Below are 17839 nucleotides of genomic sequence, written 5' to 3' on the forward strand. Positions count from 1 at the left end.
TTGATTTAAAAAGTGCTCGGTCAGAAATAGTGCGTAACTCTTGATGTAACTTTTTCTGCACTTTGGGGCCAGCCACCGCAAAAACACAATCACCCCGAGATTTATATTTTGACACTGGAACTTCTTGGAAAAAATGACCAGGTGACCGCAATGCCATACTCTAAGTGCAGAGAGTTAAAATTTCAGACAAGCAGTATGGTTAGACCTCTTCAAATTAGACCTTTTTCATCAAACTTATGCAAACTGATACTATTCCCATTCTCCAAGGTCTAAATTAACTAAATATACCAGTTACTTTGATCTTGGACCTTGGCTATGCCTGCCTCAAGAGCCATGCAGTTTTTTCAAAAACGCTGCAAAATTCGGGATATTATGTCTTTGTTTTCTTTGTAGCTTCCCAGAGGTTAATGCTATAGCATTGAAAGTGGTACCAAATGAAAGCTAATAAAATTGTCTTGCATATGGTGTCAAACACATGAACACCTGTGTAAATTTTAACTAATTTTAATGCACAAACATACATATTTTTGATGCTTGGAAAGGATGACATCATATGATACATAACTTTATCTCAAAAATGTTACTCTATAGTCTATACAGCTTTAGTAAAGCTGTATAGACTATAGAACTATAGACTATAGAGCTCATGAAAAATGAGAGCAAAAACAAAAGTGTTGGATTTATATTTTTGTTCAGTGTATAATTGTTTCCTGGAGGTTAATGCAAAATATTAAAATGCATGTTTTGTTTTAATAGCAGTGCTAATGTATTCAGTTTCATTTGGCTTATTGTAACTGAATATTTTACTCATTACTTCCAGTGAAATTTATGATTTTGTTTACTTGGTGATAATTTGGCTTTTTACTTGTCAAACTTGTCATGTGACGTTCACTGAGCTTGACGCAGCATACAGCTTTAACCTTACAAATCCAGCAAGACCAAGCATTCATGATATGCCCCCTCTTAAGGCTATGAAATTGGGCTATTAGTAAAAAAAAGTAGAAAAGGGGGTGTTCACAATAATAGTAGTGTGGCATTCAGTCAGTGAGCTCGTCAATTTTGTTGAACAAACAGGTGTGAATCAAGTGGCCCCCATGTAAGGATGAAGCCAGCACCTGTTGAACATGCTTTTCTCTTTGAAAGCCTGAGGAAAATGGGACGTTCAAGACATTGTTCAGAAGAACAGCGTAGTTTGATTAAAAAGTTGATTGGAGAGGGGAAAACATATACACAGGTGCAAAATATTATAGGCTGTTCATCTACAACAGGGGTGGGCAACCTGTTCCAGAAAGAGCCAAGAGGGTGCAGGTTTTCTTTGCAGCCACTGACTCCACCAGGTGATTTCACTGATTAACTGATTCCATCTGCTCAAAGTGATATTAATCAGTAAAATCACCTGGTGGAGTCAGTGGCTGCAAAGAAAACCTGCACCCTCTTGGCTCTTTCTGGAACAGGTTACCCACCCCTGATCTACAATGATCTCCAATGCTTTAAAATGGACAAAAAAAAAAAAAAAACCAGAGACGCGTGGAAGAAAATGGAAAACAACCATCAAAATGGATAGAAAAATAACCAGAATGGCAAAGGCTCACCCACTGATCAGCTCCAGGATGATCAAAGACAGTCTGGAGTTACCTGTAAGTGCTGTGACAGTTAGAAGACGCCTGTGTGAAGCTAATTTATTTGCAAGAATCCCCCGCAAAGTCCCTCTGTTAAATAAAAGACGTGCAGAAGAGGTTACAATTTGCCAAAGAACACATCAACTGGCCTAAAGAGAAATGGAGGAATATTTTGTGGATTGATGAGAGTAAAATTGTTCTTTTTGGGTCCAAGGGCCGCAGACAGTTTGTGAGACGACCCCCAAACTCTGAATTCAAGCCACAGTTCACAGTGAAGCATCATGATATGGGCATGTTTCTCCTACTATGGTGTTGGGCCTATATATCGCATACCAGGTATCATGGATCAGTTTGGATATACCAAAATACTTGAAGAGGTCATGTTGCCTTATGCTGAAGAGGACATGCCCTTGAAATGGGTGTTTCAACAAGACAACGACCCCAAGCACACTAGTAAATGAGCAAAATCTTTGTTCCAAACCAACAAAATTAATGCCTTGCAGATGTGAAAAAATCATGAAAAACTGTGGTTATACAACTAAATACTAGTTTAGTGATTCACGGGATTGCGAAAAAAGCAGTTTGAACATAATAGTTTTGAGTTTGTAGCATCAACAGCAGATGCTACTATTATTGTGAACACCCCCTTTTCTACTTTTTTTTACTAATAGCCCAATTTCATAGCCTTAAGAGTGTGCATATCATGAATGCTTGGTCTTGTTGGATTTGTGAGAATCTACTGGTACCTTGTTTCCCATGTAACAATAAGAAATATACTCAAAACCTGGATTAATCTTTTTAGTCACATAGCACTACTATTATTCTGAACACTACTGTATACTGGATTTTGAGCAGTTTGCCGTAATATTTCTTTACTGTTTGTGCACACTGAATAACTGACAGTCAGTCAGTCAGTGAGCGAGCGAGCGAGAGAGAGAGAGGCGGTGTCAGCTAAACCTGCAGAAAAATGACACAGGACAAATAACACCTTTCACTGGACGTTCTATGGCTGAAAAACAACTGACAGCCATGAAAAATAAAGATAAAAACCCATTGCAAAGAGTGAAAAAAGTCACAAGACCGTTGTCTTCAGAAAACTAACTTTTTTGTCTTCTTTTCACTGGAGCTCCACACAGTGTTCTGCGAGTCAGAATTTTCCTGATTTTATTAGGGAACGGAGCGGGCCGCGGCCTCAACTTTACCTAAAAACTGTGTCTTTTAGTGAAGTTTAGGGATAGTGGCCGGCGATCACCTTAGTATTTCTTCTGTTTTCTTGTTGTTTAATGCTGGCAAATTATACAGTATTTCTTGTCTTTCTGATGCCTGATTCTGTTTTTTCTGTCTGTTTAAGGTGCAGCTCCATCCAGAGATGGGAACTGTATTTGTGCTAGCGACCCTCCTGTCCTGTGCACCAAAAGCATTTCCTGTGTATTCGTTTTGTGAAGTGTTCTGTAATTTATTCTGTATAATGTATAACATGGCCCAAGCAGAGGGTCACCCCTTTAAGTCTGGTCTGCTTGAGGTTTCTTCCTCAGAGGGAGTTTTTCGTTATCACTGTTACTCTGGGGGTTGGTAAGGTTTGACCTTACTTGTGTGAAGTGCCTTGAGGCAACTCTGTTGTGATTTGGCGCTATAAATGAAAATAAATTGAAAAAATTCATAAAACTCCAGGCACACAGCCCCAATCGCTGCGATACTGAGATGATACTGGTCTTTTTGTTCCCGAGTTCATGTCCAAACTCATGTTCATGATCATGTAAAAGTGGACAATCTGCTGGTCGCTGCGGTCATTGCGCACCTGTTGGGCAATAATGGGGTGGACTGTGTGGTATTTGTGCATCTTCCAGGCTTGGCGACTCCCCTGTGGAAATTAGGTGCAGCTTCATACTTCACAGTGACCACTGCGATTGTGGTGGTTTGTGAGAAGATACTGAGAGGACCTTGTAAGGTCCTGGTGGTAGCTGAGCATCTCTTTGGTGTCATGCGGTGTCATTTCATGACCACCCAAGGACTGCTGGACAGACCAAGTCCCTGTATAATTTGGGTTTAAGGGACAGTTGGTAGTTTTCAAGGGTTTCACTCCCTCACTAAGGGATCAAAGAGAAATTGGCTCAGACTGCTCAAGCACAACAGACTGCAGGAGAAACAGACAATTCAACATTACAATTATGATCAGCATTCTATCTGGCTGATGACACTTTATCAATAAAATAATGAAGAGACTGTTCATAGGTCATGGGTTAACCGTCCATCAAAACAGACGTTCTCCACAAAGACATTCATGTTATTTAACTTTCTATACAAGAGCTGATTTTCTTGTTGGCACACCTGCTTGGCCTCTTTGGGCTTCTTTTTGTTCTCCCGGTCATTCTTTTTGGCCTCTGCATCTTTTGCTTCACCTTCCTCGTCCTCTGAGCTGCTGTAACCAGGAGGCCGCACTGGCCTCCTTGTTCGTCGCTTTGGTGGCTGAAGGTTGATGCCAGCATCGGCTGTCCAATCAGAATATTCACTTGAGGCATCACTGACAGTGAAAGGAAGCATGGTTAGGTTGTGTTTATATGTGTAACTGTATTTAGTGAAAATATTTCTCTGGCGAGTGTTTACCTGGAGCTGCTCTCACTCTGCCACTGTGCTTCACCATCAGAAGTATCGCTGGGCTCATGCTGCTGAGCTGCCTGTCAAAATGTCATTAGAAAACACAAATGAGTCCAATCTGTTAGTGTTCTGTAGATTAATGACTAGTTTCAAAATCATTTCTATTTTTGAGTGATACCAATGTTTTTATTTTCAGTCAATTACACTGAAAGTTAGTTAAAGTAATCAACTTTAAAATTCCAAGCCATTACTTACCACAAAACGGAAGCCTAATAGAACTACAGCTTTGGCTACTGGTCACCTTCTTGCTGCTGTTCTTGTTGTCATTCAACAATTCTAGATAGGTCTTCAAACCATTTCTGTTATGTGACTATAATTTATGCTTATTTTGTTGGTGACTGTTTATGGGTGGTAAATGGAATACATTTACATAGTGTTTTGTGGGCAAAGCGCTTTACAGTGATGCCTCACATTCACCCACTTCCACACCAATGTCAGGGTGCTGCCAAGCAAGGTGCTCACTACCCCCCTCTCATCCAACACACTATTTAGTCACCCTCTTACCATCAGGGACAAGGTACAGAAGCATCACATGTAAAACATCACGCTTTAGGGATAGTACCTATCCACAAGCTATTCATCACCTGAACATGCACTAAGCCCTTTACTGTTTACCTCATAACCATGGTCTATTTCTCTTTGCACTTTTTGCACCACTAAACTTACTGCTGCTATTCTTTGTAACCATGCATTTTCTTATGTGTATTAGTGTTGTACTCCTTGTTATTTATGTGCCTTTCTGGCTTCTTATCTTGAGTATGTTGTGTTGCTATGGTGGTGTGAGACAGGTAAGCATACCAAAGCACATTCGTATCCTGTATTTTATTATACTGTTGAAATGGCTATAATAAACTTGAACACTGCAGACTAGCACCTTCTTAACACAACACTATGGACCATGCTGATACCTTTTAACATTCAAAATAATTTAAGAGCAGACAGGCCTATCAAACTGCTTGTGAAACCTAGTTGTGAAATTGCAGGGTTCTGTTGCTTGTGAGCATTACAGCTTTTAATTTAAGACAGCACTGACTATGGTGTTCTAGATATCAACTTAATTATGAGGTTTACAACACTTAGTTTACGAAATTGCTTATTATACACAATCTAAACGTCACATTATGTCAATGTGCAGACACAAGTAACAGTGAATTAAATTGGAGGAGTTTTGATAAAAACTTTAAACTCCCAGCTCCTGTATTTGCTCAAATTAGTTGTAATTTTATGAACTCAGAAAGTGTGTAAAACTCACCTCACCATCACTGTCAGATTCTACCTCCCTAACAGAGCTACGCTGGTTGCTGGGATTTTGACTCCTATTTCCAGCACGGCATACTTGAGCTGAACGGGTCTGATAGGTGTGGCGCTGCCGCTGCCTCCTGGTTGGTCTCAGATTGCGTAAGCGTGTAGCTACTGGGTCAGTCTATAAGCAGAAAAAAAAGAAAGAAAAAATGAGCAGAATTGCAAACAGTGTTAGCATTTTGGAAAGAAAACTGTAGGTAAAGTAATGGAAAAACCTTGCTTGTGTTGCTCAATGGTTTTTTTCTCCTCTCTGCATTGTAAAGTGAACATTCAGCCTCACCTTTGGCCAGTCTGAACACCTCCATAGCTCTACATGAAATTACAATTACATCATGTGAAACATGTTTCCATTTTTATGACTTTTACTGGGCCAAAGTATGTTGTTCATTTGCTATGAATGTAAATGTGCTTTCACCTGAATAGCTCCTGTGGCACTTCATTGACCACCACTCTGCGGCTCCAGGCCAACAGATCCCTCTCAGTGGCAACCTGACTGCGGAGGGAGTTATGTTGCATTTGCCACACCCCATCCATGTGACCACTCCTACGCACTCTAACAGTATTGGAGGAGGCCACCATCTGTGCTGCACCATCACCTAAAGAGTAACAAGAAAAGGAGAAATTGATTAATGAATTAGGTTGTGTTACCACAATGGCATTTTTTTTTTGTGCATGTATACAGAAAAAGCTGTAAATGCCACCAAAATTGTGCACATGTTAAATACTTAAAAGGTAGCCCGTGCGCGTATGTTTGTGTGTATATATGTTTTTTTTCCTCCAGTCATTGACCACAATGAATATATTGTGGTCAATGAAAATATGACAATATACTGTAGTCATAAAAATGTGTGAGTGATACTTAAAATTAATCAATTTTTTTATTTAAATTAATAAAAAGGAGTGCATTTTTGAGAGGATATGCAACAGCCTGCAGAACATCTACTTGCTATACTTTGAGCACAGCAGATAAATTTTCCACAATAAGTAAGTGCATTTCAGCTCACACAAAAGGTGATTTGAAAATGAAAAAAAACATACCCTCCGCCTCAGCCGGCTGCTCTTCTGCATTTTGATGCTCATCTTGTTCATTCTGCAGCTGTCGGATGAGATTGTCCAACAGACTTTCTCCACTTTCTGCCGTTTGCTGGCCAAGTACCTGCTCAACCAACTCACCATCACCTAAATAACAAAGAGGCACATTTTTTGGGTTCAACTTTATCAGCAACACACCTTTTTCCATGCTACATAATGCGCTAGTTTGCTGAGTTCTATGTGTAAAGAGTGAAAGGTTTTTACTGTTAGCCATGTATCCTAGCTGGGGTATAAGCTGCTCCTCCTTGCAGTTCTCTCTCCCTGGCACCAGACGCTGGTAGAGAGGGGGGTGAGGATTCCCATCAACATCTACCAGGAAAGGTGGAGGCATGAGGTGTGGGGCCTGCTGTGTCTGCTCATCCAGGACATAGTTATTAGAGTCACGGATAAGAGGCCGGTAGTCAGTGTGGAAGAACATATGGTCTGGAATCTGGAGGGAATAAAGAAGAAATCAGTGTTTACAAGACACTAATGAAAGTTCAATTTGCTGCATATACTCCCTCCACAAGGCAGACAAATACACAGAATAAAGCCTCGTTCCCACCGAATAATAAGCCATGAATAATGATCCACTCATGGCTGTGTCAGCAATTATTTCAATCAATCAATCAACTTTTTTTTTATATAGCGCCAAATCACAACAAACAGTTGCCCCAAGGCGCTCTATATTGTAAGGCAAGGCCATACAATAATTATGAAAAACCCCAACGGTCAAAACGACCCCCTATGAGCAAGCACTTGGCTACAGTGGGAAGGAAAAACTCCCTTTTAACAGGAAGAAACCTCCAGCAGAACCAGGCTCAGGGAGGGGCAGTCTTCTGCTGAGACTGGTTGGGGCTGAGGGAAAGAACCAGGAAAAAGACATGCTGTGGAGGGGGGCAGAGATCGATCACTAATGATTAAATGCAGAGTGATGCATACGGAGCAAAAAGAGAAAGAAACAGTGCATCATGGGAACCCCCCCAGGAGTCTACGTCTAAAGCAGCATAACCAAGGGATGGTCCAGGGTCACCTGATCCAGCCCTAACTATAAGCCTTAGCGAAAAGGAAAGTTTTAAGCCTAATCTTAAAAGTAGAGAGGGTATCTGTCTCCCTGATCTGAATTGGGAGCTGGTTCCACAGGAGAGGAGCCTGAAAGCTGAAGGCTCTGCCTCCCATTCTACTCTTACAAACCCTAGGAACTACAAGTAAGCCTGCAGTCTGAGAGCGAAGCGCTCTAATGGGGTAATATGGTACTACGAGGTCCCTAAGATAAGATGGGACCTGATTATTCAAAACCTTATAAGTAAGAAGAAGAATTTTAAATTCTATTCTAGAATTAACAGGAAGCCAATGAAGAGAGGCCAACACTGGTGAGATATGCTCTCTCCTGCTAGTCCCCGTCAGTACTCTAGCTGCAGCATTCTGAACCAACTGAAGGCTTTTTAGTGAACTTTTAGGACAACCTGATAATAATGAATTACAATAGTCCAGCCTAGAGGAAATAAATGCATGAATTAGTTTTTCAGCATCACTCTGAGACAAGACCTTTCTGATTTTAGAGATATTGCGTAAATGCAAAAAGGCAGTCCTACATATTTGTTTAATATGCGCTTTGAATGACATATCCTGATCAAAAATGACTCCAAGATTTGTCACAGTATTACTAGAGATCAGGGAAATGCCATCCAGAGTAAAGATCTGGTTAGACACCATGCTTCTAAGATTTGTGGGGCCAAGTACAATAACTTCAGTTTTATCTGAGTTTAAAAGCAGGAAATTAGAGGTCATCCATGTCTTTATGTCTGTAAGACAATCCTGCAGTTTAGCTAATTGGTGTGTATCCTCTGGCTTCATGGATAGATAAAGCTGGGTATCATCTGCGTAACAATGAAAATTTAAGCAATACCGTCTAATAATACTGCCTAAGGGAAGCATGTATAAAGTGAATAAAATTGGTCCTAGCACAGAACCTTGTGGAACTCCATAATTAACTTTAGTCTGTGAAGAAGATTCCCCATTTACATGAACAAACTGTAATCTATTAGACAAATATGATTCAAACCACCGCAGCGCAGTGCCCTTAATACCTATGACATGCTCTAATCTCTGTAATAAAATTTTATGGTCAACAGTATCAAAAGCAGCACTGAGGTCCAACAGAACAAGCACAGAGATAAGTCCACTGTCCGAAGCCATAAGAAGATCATTTGTAACCTTCACTAATGCTGTTTCTGTACTATGATGAATTCTAAAACCTGACTGAAACTCTTCAAATAGACCATTCCTCTGCAGGTGATCAGTTAGCTGTTTTACAACTACCCTCTCAAGAATCTTTGAGAGAAAAGGAAGGTTGGAGAGTGGCCTATAATTAGCTAAGATAGCTGGGTCAAGTGATGGCTTTTTAAGTAATGGTTTAATTACTGCCACCTTAAAGGCCTGTGGTACATAACCAACTAACAAAGATAGATTGATCATATTTAAGATTGAAGCATTAAATAATGGTAGGACTTCCTTGAGCAGCCTGGCAGGAATGGGGTCTAATAAGCATGTTGATGGTTTGGATGAAGTAACTAATGAAAATAACTCAGGCAGAACAATCGGAGAGAAAGAGTCTAACCAAATACCGGCATCACTGAAAGCAGCCAAAGATAACGATACATCTTTGGGATGGTCATGAGTAATTTTTTCTCTAATAGTCAAAATTTTGTTAGCAAAGAAAGTCATGAAGTCATTACTAGTTAAAGTTAATGGAATACTCAGCTCAATAGAGCTCTGACTCTTTGTCAGCCTGGCTACAGTGCTGAAAAGAAACCTGGGGTTGCTCTTATTTTCTTCAATTAGTGATGAGTAGAAAGATGTCCTAGCTTTACGGAGGGCTTTGAAGAATTTGAAGAATCAACCACGTTTTAAGCCGTCACATACCCGCTACCAAGGCGCCTCTGTGCCTTGCATGTGCCACGTATCAGCCTCTTGTGAGCCACAACCAACCTGTCATTTGAGCCCCGTCCAGCCTCCAACGGCTTGTGTCGCCGCATATGATCCATGTCAAGCCGCATGTGATCCATGTAGCGCCATCTAACGCGACGTTAGTACACGTTTAGACATGGGTTTGGTCCTAACCTCCAGCCCTCCCACACTTAGTCCCTTTAAGTGTGGGTTTTCAATTCACAGCATCCAATCAAGATGCTGTCACATTTTTTTTTAAACGCAGTCCAAAAATAGACGCTCCAGTAGTCCACCGGGTGAGCGCCATGCGTCAAGCTGCTGTCCACCTGTATTCCAGAGTCATTAAATGCCCCAGACCAGCTAGAACCGAACCACAGGTTCCTGGACTGTCGCCTCTGCGGTTCCTCTCTCTGCCTTTCTTTTGACACCATGATCCCACTTTTAACTTTGTGTTCGTCTGTTAATGTCTGCAAAATCTCTCTTTTGCGCGGTGCTGTTCTGCATTCCTGGATAGCTGCCTCTGTGCTCCTTCTGGCTACCTTTCCATCCGCGGCTCACTGGCTTTAAACACACAGTCATTTTCACACTGTGATCCAACTTTTAACTTTGTGTTCGTCCATTATTGACTGCAAAAATCACTCTTTTGTGAGCTGGCGTTCTGCCTAAATGCTTGTTTTGAGCATGGCTCATTACATTACTGCGCATACACAGTGGAGCTCCTGATCCATTAATAAGATATTAAATCTATCAGACATATTTTACAGTTGATTATATACAATGAATAAACATGTAGCTGTTTTATCAAGCTATTAAAATAAAAACATTTTGAATAATTACCTTTTATTAGCTGCCTCAAATCGGAGCAGGAGAGAGGGAGGAAAAAAGCAGGTGGAATTGTGTGCTCGCAAGAGGGCTAAGCTGATCCAAAAAGCTTCTCCTGATCCTCGTAGCTGGTAGGCACTCGGATAATGGGTTTTTACAGCCTCGTCCTCATCACAAACACGCCTCTATGATCCTCGTTAGCCCTCGTGTACGGATACTTGACAATTGACATTTGTATGGTGAAAACTGAGGTAAGTTAATTTAAAAATTTGATATTAAGCATGCTTTCTGTCCGTTTTTTACTCATTATCCCGAACAATGACCAAAGGTATTTTAACCTTTGTGAAGAAAAGATTTCCATTTTAGACAAAATGTTTTGACACACTACAGATTTAAATGCAGACATTTTTGTCATAAATTTTATATAAAATGATTGAACAAAAAAAACAAAACAAAACATATTATTGTAATTCAACAAGCCCATGACAGTCAGTCAATTTCCTGAACAAGACTATGCACTGGGGCTTTAAATGGATTTCCTGATTCTGGAGAAGAGGAAACCCTAAAAAATGCTTTATAGATTTGGATCTCAGAGCAATAGTACAGCTATCGTGATTGGTCAACTACATCATTGTGTCTAATACGATATCGCTGATTTGTTGGGCGATAGGTTTGGCCGCGGATGTTAAAGTGAAAATAATCAATCAATCAATCAATTTTATTTCTATAGCGCCAAATCACAACAAACAGTTGCCCTAAGGCGCTTTATATTGTAAGGCAAGGCCATACAATAATTACGTAAAAACCCCAATGGTCAAAACGACCCCCTGTGAGCAAGCACTTGGCGACAGTGGGAAGGAAAAACTCCCTTTTAACAGGAAGAAACCTCCAGCAGAACCAGGCTCAGGGAGGGACAGTCCTCTGCTGGGACTGGTTGGGGCTGAGGGAGAGAACCAGGAAAAAGACATGCTGTGGAGGGGAGCAGAGATCAATCACTAATGATTAAATGCAGAGTGGTGCATACAGAGCAAAAAGAGAAAGAAACACTCAGTGCATCATGGGAACCCCCCCAGCAGTCTAAGTCTATAGCAGCATAACTAAGGGATGGTTCAGGGTCACCTGATCCAGCCCTAACTATAAGCTTTAGCAAAAAGGAAAGTTTTAAGCCTAATCTTAAAAGTAGAGAGGGTGTCTGTCTCCCTGATCCGAATTGGGAGCTGGTTCCACAGGAGAGGAGCCTGAAAGCTGAAGGCTCTGCCTCCCATTCTACTCTTACAAACCCTAGGAACTACAAGTAAGCCTGCAGTCTGAGAGCGAAGCGCTCTATTGGGGTGACATGGTACTATGAGGTCCCTAAGATAAGAAGGGACCTGATTATTCAAAACCTTGTAAGTAAGAAGAAGAATTTTAAATTCTATTCTAGAATTAACAGGAAGCCAATGAAGAGAGGCCAATATGGATGAGATATGCTCTCTCCTTCTAGTCCCCGTCAGTACTCTAGCTGCAGCATTTTGAATTAACTGAAGGCTTTTCAGGGAACTTTTAGGACAATCTGATAATAATGAATTACAATAGTCCAGCCTAGAGGAAATAAATGCATGAATTAGTTTTTCAGCATCACTCTGAGACAAGACCTTTCTAATTTTAGAGATATTGCGTAAATGCCAAAAAGCAGTCTTACGTATTTTTTTAATATGCGCTTTGAATGACATATCCTGATCAAATATGACTCCACGATTTCTCACAGTATTACTAGAGGTCAGGGTAATGCCATCCAGAGTAAGGATCTGGTTAGACACCATGTTTCTAAGATTTGTGTAAATAATTACCGAAATTATTTGTTTTCATGCTTTTGTGAGCAGCTTTTTGTTGTGGGGATATACATTTTCTGAACAACAACATTTTTCGAATTTCTGTTCAAGAAAAAAAGTTGCACCCCCTATGTGTTGCATGAAACAGAGCTTTAGATGGGCATGAATTGTGGCTTCTAAGATCAAAGCTAAGTTGGACCCCACTTGTAAAGGATGTGGACAGGATCCAGCCACTCCGTTACACATGTTCTGGATATGTCCAAAGCTTTGCATTTTCTGACAGTCCATCTTTGAGACCTTTTCTAAGATCTTTGGGAACGTCCTGGCACCATCAACATTCACTGAACTTTTTTGGTGTAGCCCAGGTGGGCCCCCTCTTGAAATGTGGAAAAGAACTATTTCTGCCTGTAAGTGGGGATGAGGTGGATCAGACAGTGATCAGAGAGTCCCAGAGTTGCAGGGGGAACAGAGCTGGTAGGCGTCCTTTATTGTTGTGTAGCAGTGGTCAAGAATGTTTGTGTCTCTGGTGGGACACGTGATGTGCTGTTTATATTTACAGACGTCGTGGCTAAGATTTGCTCTGTTAAAATACAATAAAATGATGAACAGGGAGTCTGGATACTTTCTCTCCACGTCTGATCTCGTCAGCGAGGTGCTGCTGCGCCTCAGTTACGCGTACCTGTGGTGGAATATACACACTGACCAGCACGAACAAGGAGCACTCTCACGGTGAATACAACAGGTGAGTTTATGAAAAATGTTTCCAGTGGAGGGCTGCACATTCTATTCAACACCATGACATATGTGCACAACTTTCGTTTATATAGAAGCACGTTCTCCTCTCATTTTCCATATTCCTTATGCAGCCTCATACTTCAGACGCTTCCCTGTCACACGGACACCTGTTGGTCTCCTTTCCTGGAACCATTTAATCAGCGCCTCGTCAATGTACTGATAGCATACCACTCCCCCCCGGGATCTGCTTTGGCCAGGGTTGCAAGCTTATCATTGTTACTACACCACTCCTGGATGTGTTTCCTATAGACTAGGAAAATCCGAGCAGCATGATGCTTCCCCTTCTCTTCCACTTTTTTCATGATTTTTACCTTGAACACTGCAGAGTAGCAACATTTGCACGAAGCCATTTCATGTAATTGCATAGCAGCCAGTGGTGGGCACAGCTAACTAAATAGTTAGCCATGATAACTGTTAATCTGCTAACTGAAAACTTTTCTAAAGCTAAACTGATAAAACCCTAAAAAAAATTAGCAGAAGTTACAGCTAAAAGCTAAACCGATAACTTTCAGTATTGACTCCAGTACACTGGCAGCTACTGACACAACAACAAGCCAGCGCCTCTGTCTCAAATCAGCCTTCTCTCAGCAAGAGACCTGATGATGAGAGAGAAAATTTTAAATTTTAAACAAACTAAATCTGGACAAGTTATTGAAATTAACATCACCTCTTTTGGTTTACAAAGTGAAAATATCAGCTATATGTTTTAAAGTAATAAGTAACTAATTTTGAAGGTTTTAGCCTTTACAGACATGTCGAAAGGCATTATGGGAATTAATGGTTGGTCAGTATGTTGTATGCATACGTACGCAAAGAATTGTCAATAAACACCCCCCCACTTCAGAAAAATTGCAGGCCCCTGGGGAGTTTAATGAAGTAAATACGGCATTTGTTTTCATTTCCTTGTATGTGTGGATTACTTGGTTTGTTACAGACAACAGGTGAAAATTTCATATCAATAGCATCTTTAGAAATATATTTACTGAGAAAAACAATGTGTTCAACACTTACTTTACCCGCTGTATGTCCAGCTAACACCTGTTACAAATGGATGGATATCCATGAGTAACCAGTGCAACTTCACCATTTAAGCAGTCAATGTTCAAGTCTGTGCTGGTTTGCAACATACTGATGCACAGCAGGAACTGAAGAAGTAGCAACAGGGCCAAAAGTAAAAAGGCCGATCAATCCTGCTCTTATCAACAATCATAACTGCGGTGAGAGTCCAGTAATAGAAAAGACAACAAAATGAAACTTGACCCAGAAAGGTCCTGCACAAAGCACTTGGACCACCACGTTTTGATCAATGCAAGAGCTCATCTGACCTTGAAAGGTCTTTTTGGTGTGAAGTGTGCTGACATCTTAAGTCAAATAACAGTGTCTCACCAAAATCCCTACCCAGCTTTCCAACAGTGCAGATTCTGATTCCTTTGAAAACTAAATCATCAAACAATTGAGTGCTGTTACCTTCTCATAGGGTTTGCTGCAGCCAAAACCAAAAATCAACAAGTGCCCATGTGAGTCAGTGCAGGCAAAATGTTGACCATCAATGGAGAATTTGCAGTCATAAATTGCCCCATGGCCTTGCCCTTCGATCTGAAAACAATAATTTGATATGAATTCTAGTGACAGCATAGAAAAAACAAAAACAAAAGAAGGGCTGGTGGATAAATCATCTTGATGATCACTTACCATGTTGAAGTAGTTCCGAATCTTTGCTCCTTTAGACAGGTCCCAGATGTAAATATTGCCATCGTGACCAGCTGAGAGCATGATGCGTGGATCAAATGGATGGGCCTCAAGCACAAACACCTCATCATCATGACCCTTGAACAGGAAAAACATACACATCCAGTAGAGTCACAAACAACAGGTTTATTTGCATTCTGGGGGACCTGGAATGTGACCATGTATGTGGCTGCCACTTACAGGCAAAACATGCAGAAGCTGTCCAGTAGTTGAGTTCCACACTTTGAGAAGACAATTTGAAACTGCTGTGATAACAGTGTAGTCACCACGGTCCCAGGCCACCATTGATACCACCAGCTTGGTTTTATCATCCCCACTGACAACACAACTCCTGGAACAAAATAACCCATTAGACAAAACACACTAGCTGACTTGCTGCCACGGAGACAGTCAACTCCAACAGTGAGAGATGAGGAGGTCAAAGTGAAAGCAGACCAGACATAATGGCAATAGGTGATGAATTCTGATTTCCTCTTACCCAGGCAGCCTGGCAGACATGTCGAGAGCGATACTTTTCCACTCCTGTTGCTGGTAATGCCAGATCTTCACTGTACCATCACGGCTGCCACTTACAAACCTTAAGCTAGACACATGCAAGCAATAGGTCAGAGGTTACAAAATGGCACACTAGGTCTTCACAAATCCAAATGCTTCTGAATGAACCTTTGACATCCATTCAGTCCAGTCATACCACATGTTCTACTGTGTTGGCTCTACATGACTGGATGAGGGAAAAATGTTGGTCATACAGGGACTTGAGCTTGAACTGTGAAGTTCAAGTTCAAACATTAATTCTCCTGCAACATGGTTTAAAATAACACATGCAAAACTGACATATAATGTTACTAGCAACGATGCAATTCTATCTGAGGTCAAAAACATTTTAGGTTATGTATTACAGTCTGCTATGGACAATGTACTAAAGTGAAGACCTGTACCACACACACAACCCAATCTCATGGCAGTCTGTGATGGCAATATGAAAAGTAAATTAATCTATGGTTCATGATACAGTCATGAAAATGGGGTGCTTTTCATGACGGGGGCACGAAATGGAGGGTGACATTGGGGGGGTCTGGGGGTTATGGTTAGGGGAAGGGAGAGACTTGTGTTATGGTTACAGTTAGGAGAAGGGGTAGGATTAGAAATAGAACAATAAAAAAAAAAAAAAAAAATGTGTCATGAAAATGTGACTCATTTCATGAAGGGCACGAAAAAAAGCCTGAGACTGGGCACACACCAACCAGTCCCAAGTCTGACATTAAGAGAGCACACTTACCTATCACTGTTATTGCAAAATTGGACGACAACAACTTTATCCTAAAACACAAACAGAAGACATTTGAACATTGTTATGTTTCAGAATTCAAGAGTAAGACACAACTGAATAATGTAGCTAATATGATCCACTTCTTACAGTATGAGCATCCATCTCAGACACCTTTATCGGAGTTTCAGAACCCAAGTAGTAGACTCTGACTGCATGATCAGTGCCGCCAGTAACCATAAACATACCACCTAACATAACAGAAAATTAAAATCAAAAAGACCACAATTGAACCAGTCTAGAGAATTAGCCACTGCATATGATTCTCACATGACACAAATGTAGTACCTTCTGGATCCTAACTAAAACTGTTAAAAACAAATCCCAATCTGCAAGCTGATATTTTTGTTTTGTTTTTAAAGTGGAAGCTCTATTTGTGTTGCACAAGTAAAGGGTCATAAAAGACCATGGTCTGGAAAAGTCTTTTGTGAAACACCTGTTCACATAAGTGATGCAAATGTTTTGTCAGAGAAATTACATCTACACAATCTGCAAATGAAATAAGCTTACCACTACTAAAGGAGGAAGTGGAGACCTGCACCCCCGGGCGTGAACGCTCAATGAATTTCACTGGCTGATCACTGAGAAATAAGAAAAATAAAACATAATTTTTCTATGGACAGAGGAGAAAAAAATTCAGGGGTAAAAGTTAACAGATAAAACAAGCAAAACAAACACCATTTACTTGAATTTCATGCTGTGTGTATGCCACTTCCAGAAGCACACCATGCCATCTGCACCTGTTGAGGCCAAGTAGCGTGTTGTACCTTTGGCTGCAGGACAAAACTAAGGGGAGAGAAGTGGTAAGACCACAACCACAGAGTAGAAAAATACTGAAGTGTAGTGGAAATTAACACAACATGATTCAATGTTCCAAAACTCCAAGCAGAAAGACCAAAGCTGGAGTGAAAAAAAAATTGTTTCAGCAAATCTGAATGATGTCTGTTTGAGCAAATTTAAGATTAGGATTTTTTTTTTTTTGGTAAAATATTCCTTCAATATGTGTCAGTCAAGAGTCTCACCTGAATGGATGTGATGGAGGCAGCATGTGCCTGGAGAACAGTGATGGGTGCAGAGGTACGCAGACACCACACTCTGATGATCTTGTCACAGCTGGCCGAGGCAATCAGGGTGTTCTCCTGGTTGACGGTCATGTCACAGATCTCTGCTGAGTGGCCGCGGAGTGTTGCCAGGAGCCGGCCGTCATCTGTGGCCCAGATTTTCACTAAGCAATCATCAGAACCCTGAAAGCATTGAAAAGCAGGCCACACATGGATTAGACACCGGCTGTAAACTGCCTCCTACGATTAGCTCTGTATACATGCAAGAGATAGGAACGATTCACAAAAGGCTGTTTCAAAACTGGCACAAGGCTACATGTTGGTAAAGTATGGGTCAAAGAAATTCTAATCTATTCTGATATTAATTTGTAAGCATCCAATTTACAACTAGCTGGAGGACTTCATGACTGACTTGAGAGAAAAATTTTTTTCCCCCGATGAAAACAAAATGGTTTTGCCACATTTCAGTTCAAGCAGCCAAATTTAAAAACATTCTTTTGCAACAATCAAAAAACACAAGGCCTCCTGCAGATGACTGTAGTGTTTCACCGCCACAGGCTGATTTATCGACTTTTGCACTGACACGACATCATCTACTTCCTTAGATATATGGTCATGAATGAATTTTAGATGATGACCTCTGATTTGACCTTGACCTGACCTATGTTGTGAGAAGTA

General features: G+C 40.8%; 1 protein-coding gene across 2 annotated transcripts in view; it reads right to left on the reverse strand.

Moving 5' to 3' along the window:
• Window positions 1–17839, reverse strand: part of brwd3 (bromodomain and WD repeat domain containing 3) — a 70195-nt gene that overhangs the window by 44283 nt on the left and 8073 nt on the right. For both annotated transcript variants that reach the window (XM_034178729.1, XM_034178727.1), the window contains exons 8-23: window positions 17123–17344; window positions 16786–16886; window positions 16611–16681; window positions 16191–16291; window positions 16053–16093; window positions 15252–15356; window positions 14954–15104; window positions 14717–14851; window positions 14492–14620; window positions 6873–7098; window positions 6615–6755; window positions 5992–6172; window positions 5792–5885; window positions 5527–5697; window positions 4224–4294; window positions 3948–4140 (exon numbers count right to left, since the gene is read on the reverse strand). In XM_034178729.1, coding sequence (XP_034034620.1) covers window positions 3948–4140; window positions 4224–4294; window positions 5527–5697; window positions 5792–5885; window positions 5992–6172; window positions 6615–6755; window positions 6873–7098; window positions 14492–14620; window positions 14717–14851; window positions 14954–15104; window positions 15252–15356; window positions 16053–16093; window positions 16191–16291; window positions 16611–16681; window positions 16786–16886; window positions 17123–17344 — 2133 coding nt within the window. The remainder of the gene's footprint in view (window positions 1–3947; window positions 4141–4223; window positions 4295–5526; window positions 5698–5791; window positions 5886–5991; window positions 6173–6614; window positions 6756–6872; window positions 7099–14491; window positions 14621–14716; window positions 14852–14953; window positions 15105–15251; window positions 15357–16052; window positions 16094–16190; window positions 16292–16610; window positions 16682–16785; window positions 16887–17122; window positions 17345–17839) is intronic.

This window comes from Thalassophryne amazonica, chromosome 9 (assembly GCF_902500255.1).
Source record: "Thalassophryne amazonica chromosome 9, fThaAma1.1, whole genome shotgun sequence".
NCBI lineage: Eukaryota > Metazoa > Chordata > Actinopteri > Batrachoidiformes > Batrachoididae > Thalassophryne > Thalassophryne amazonica.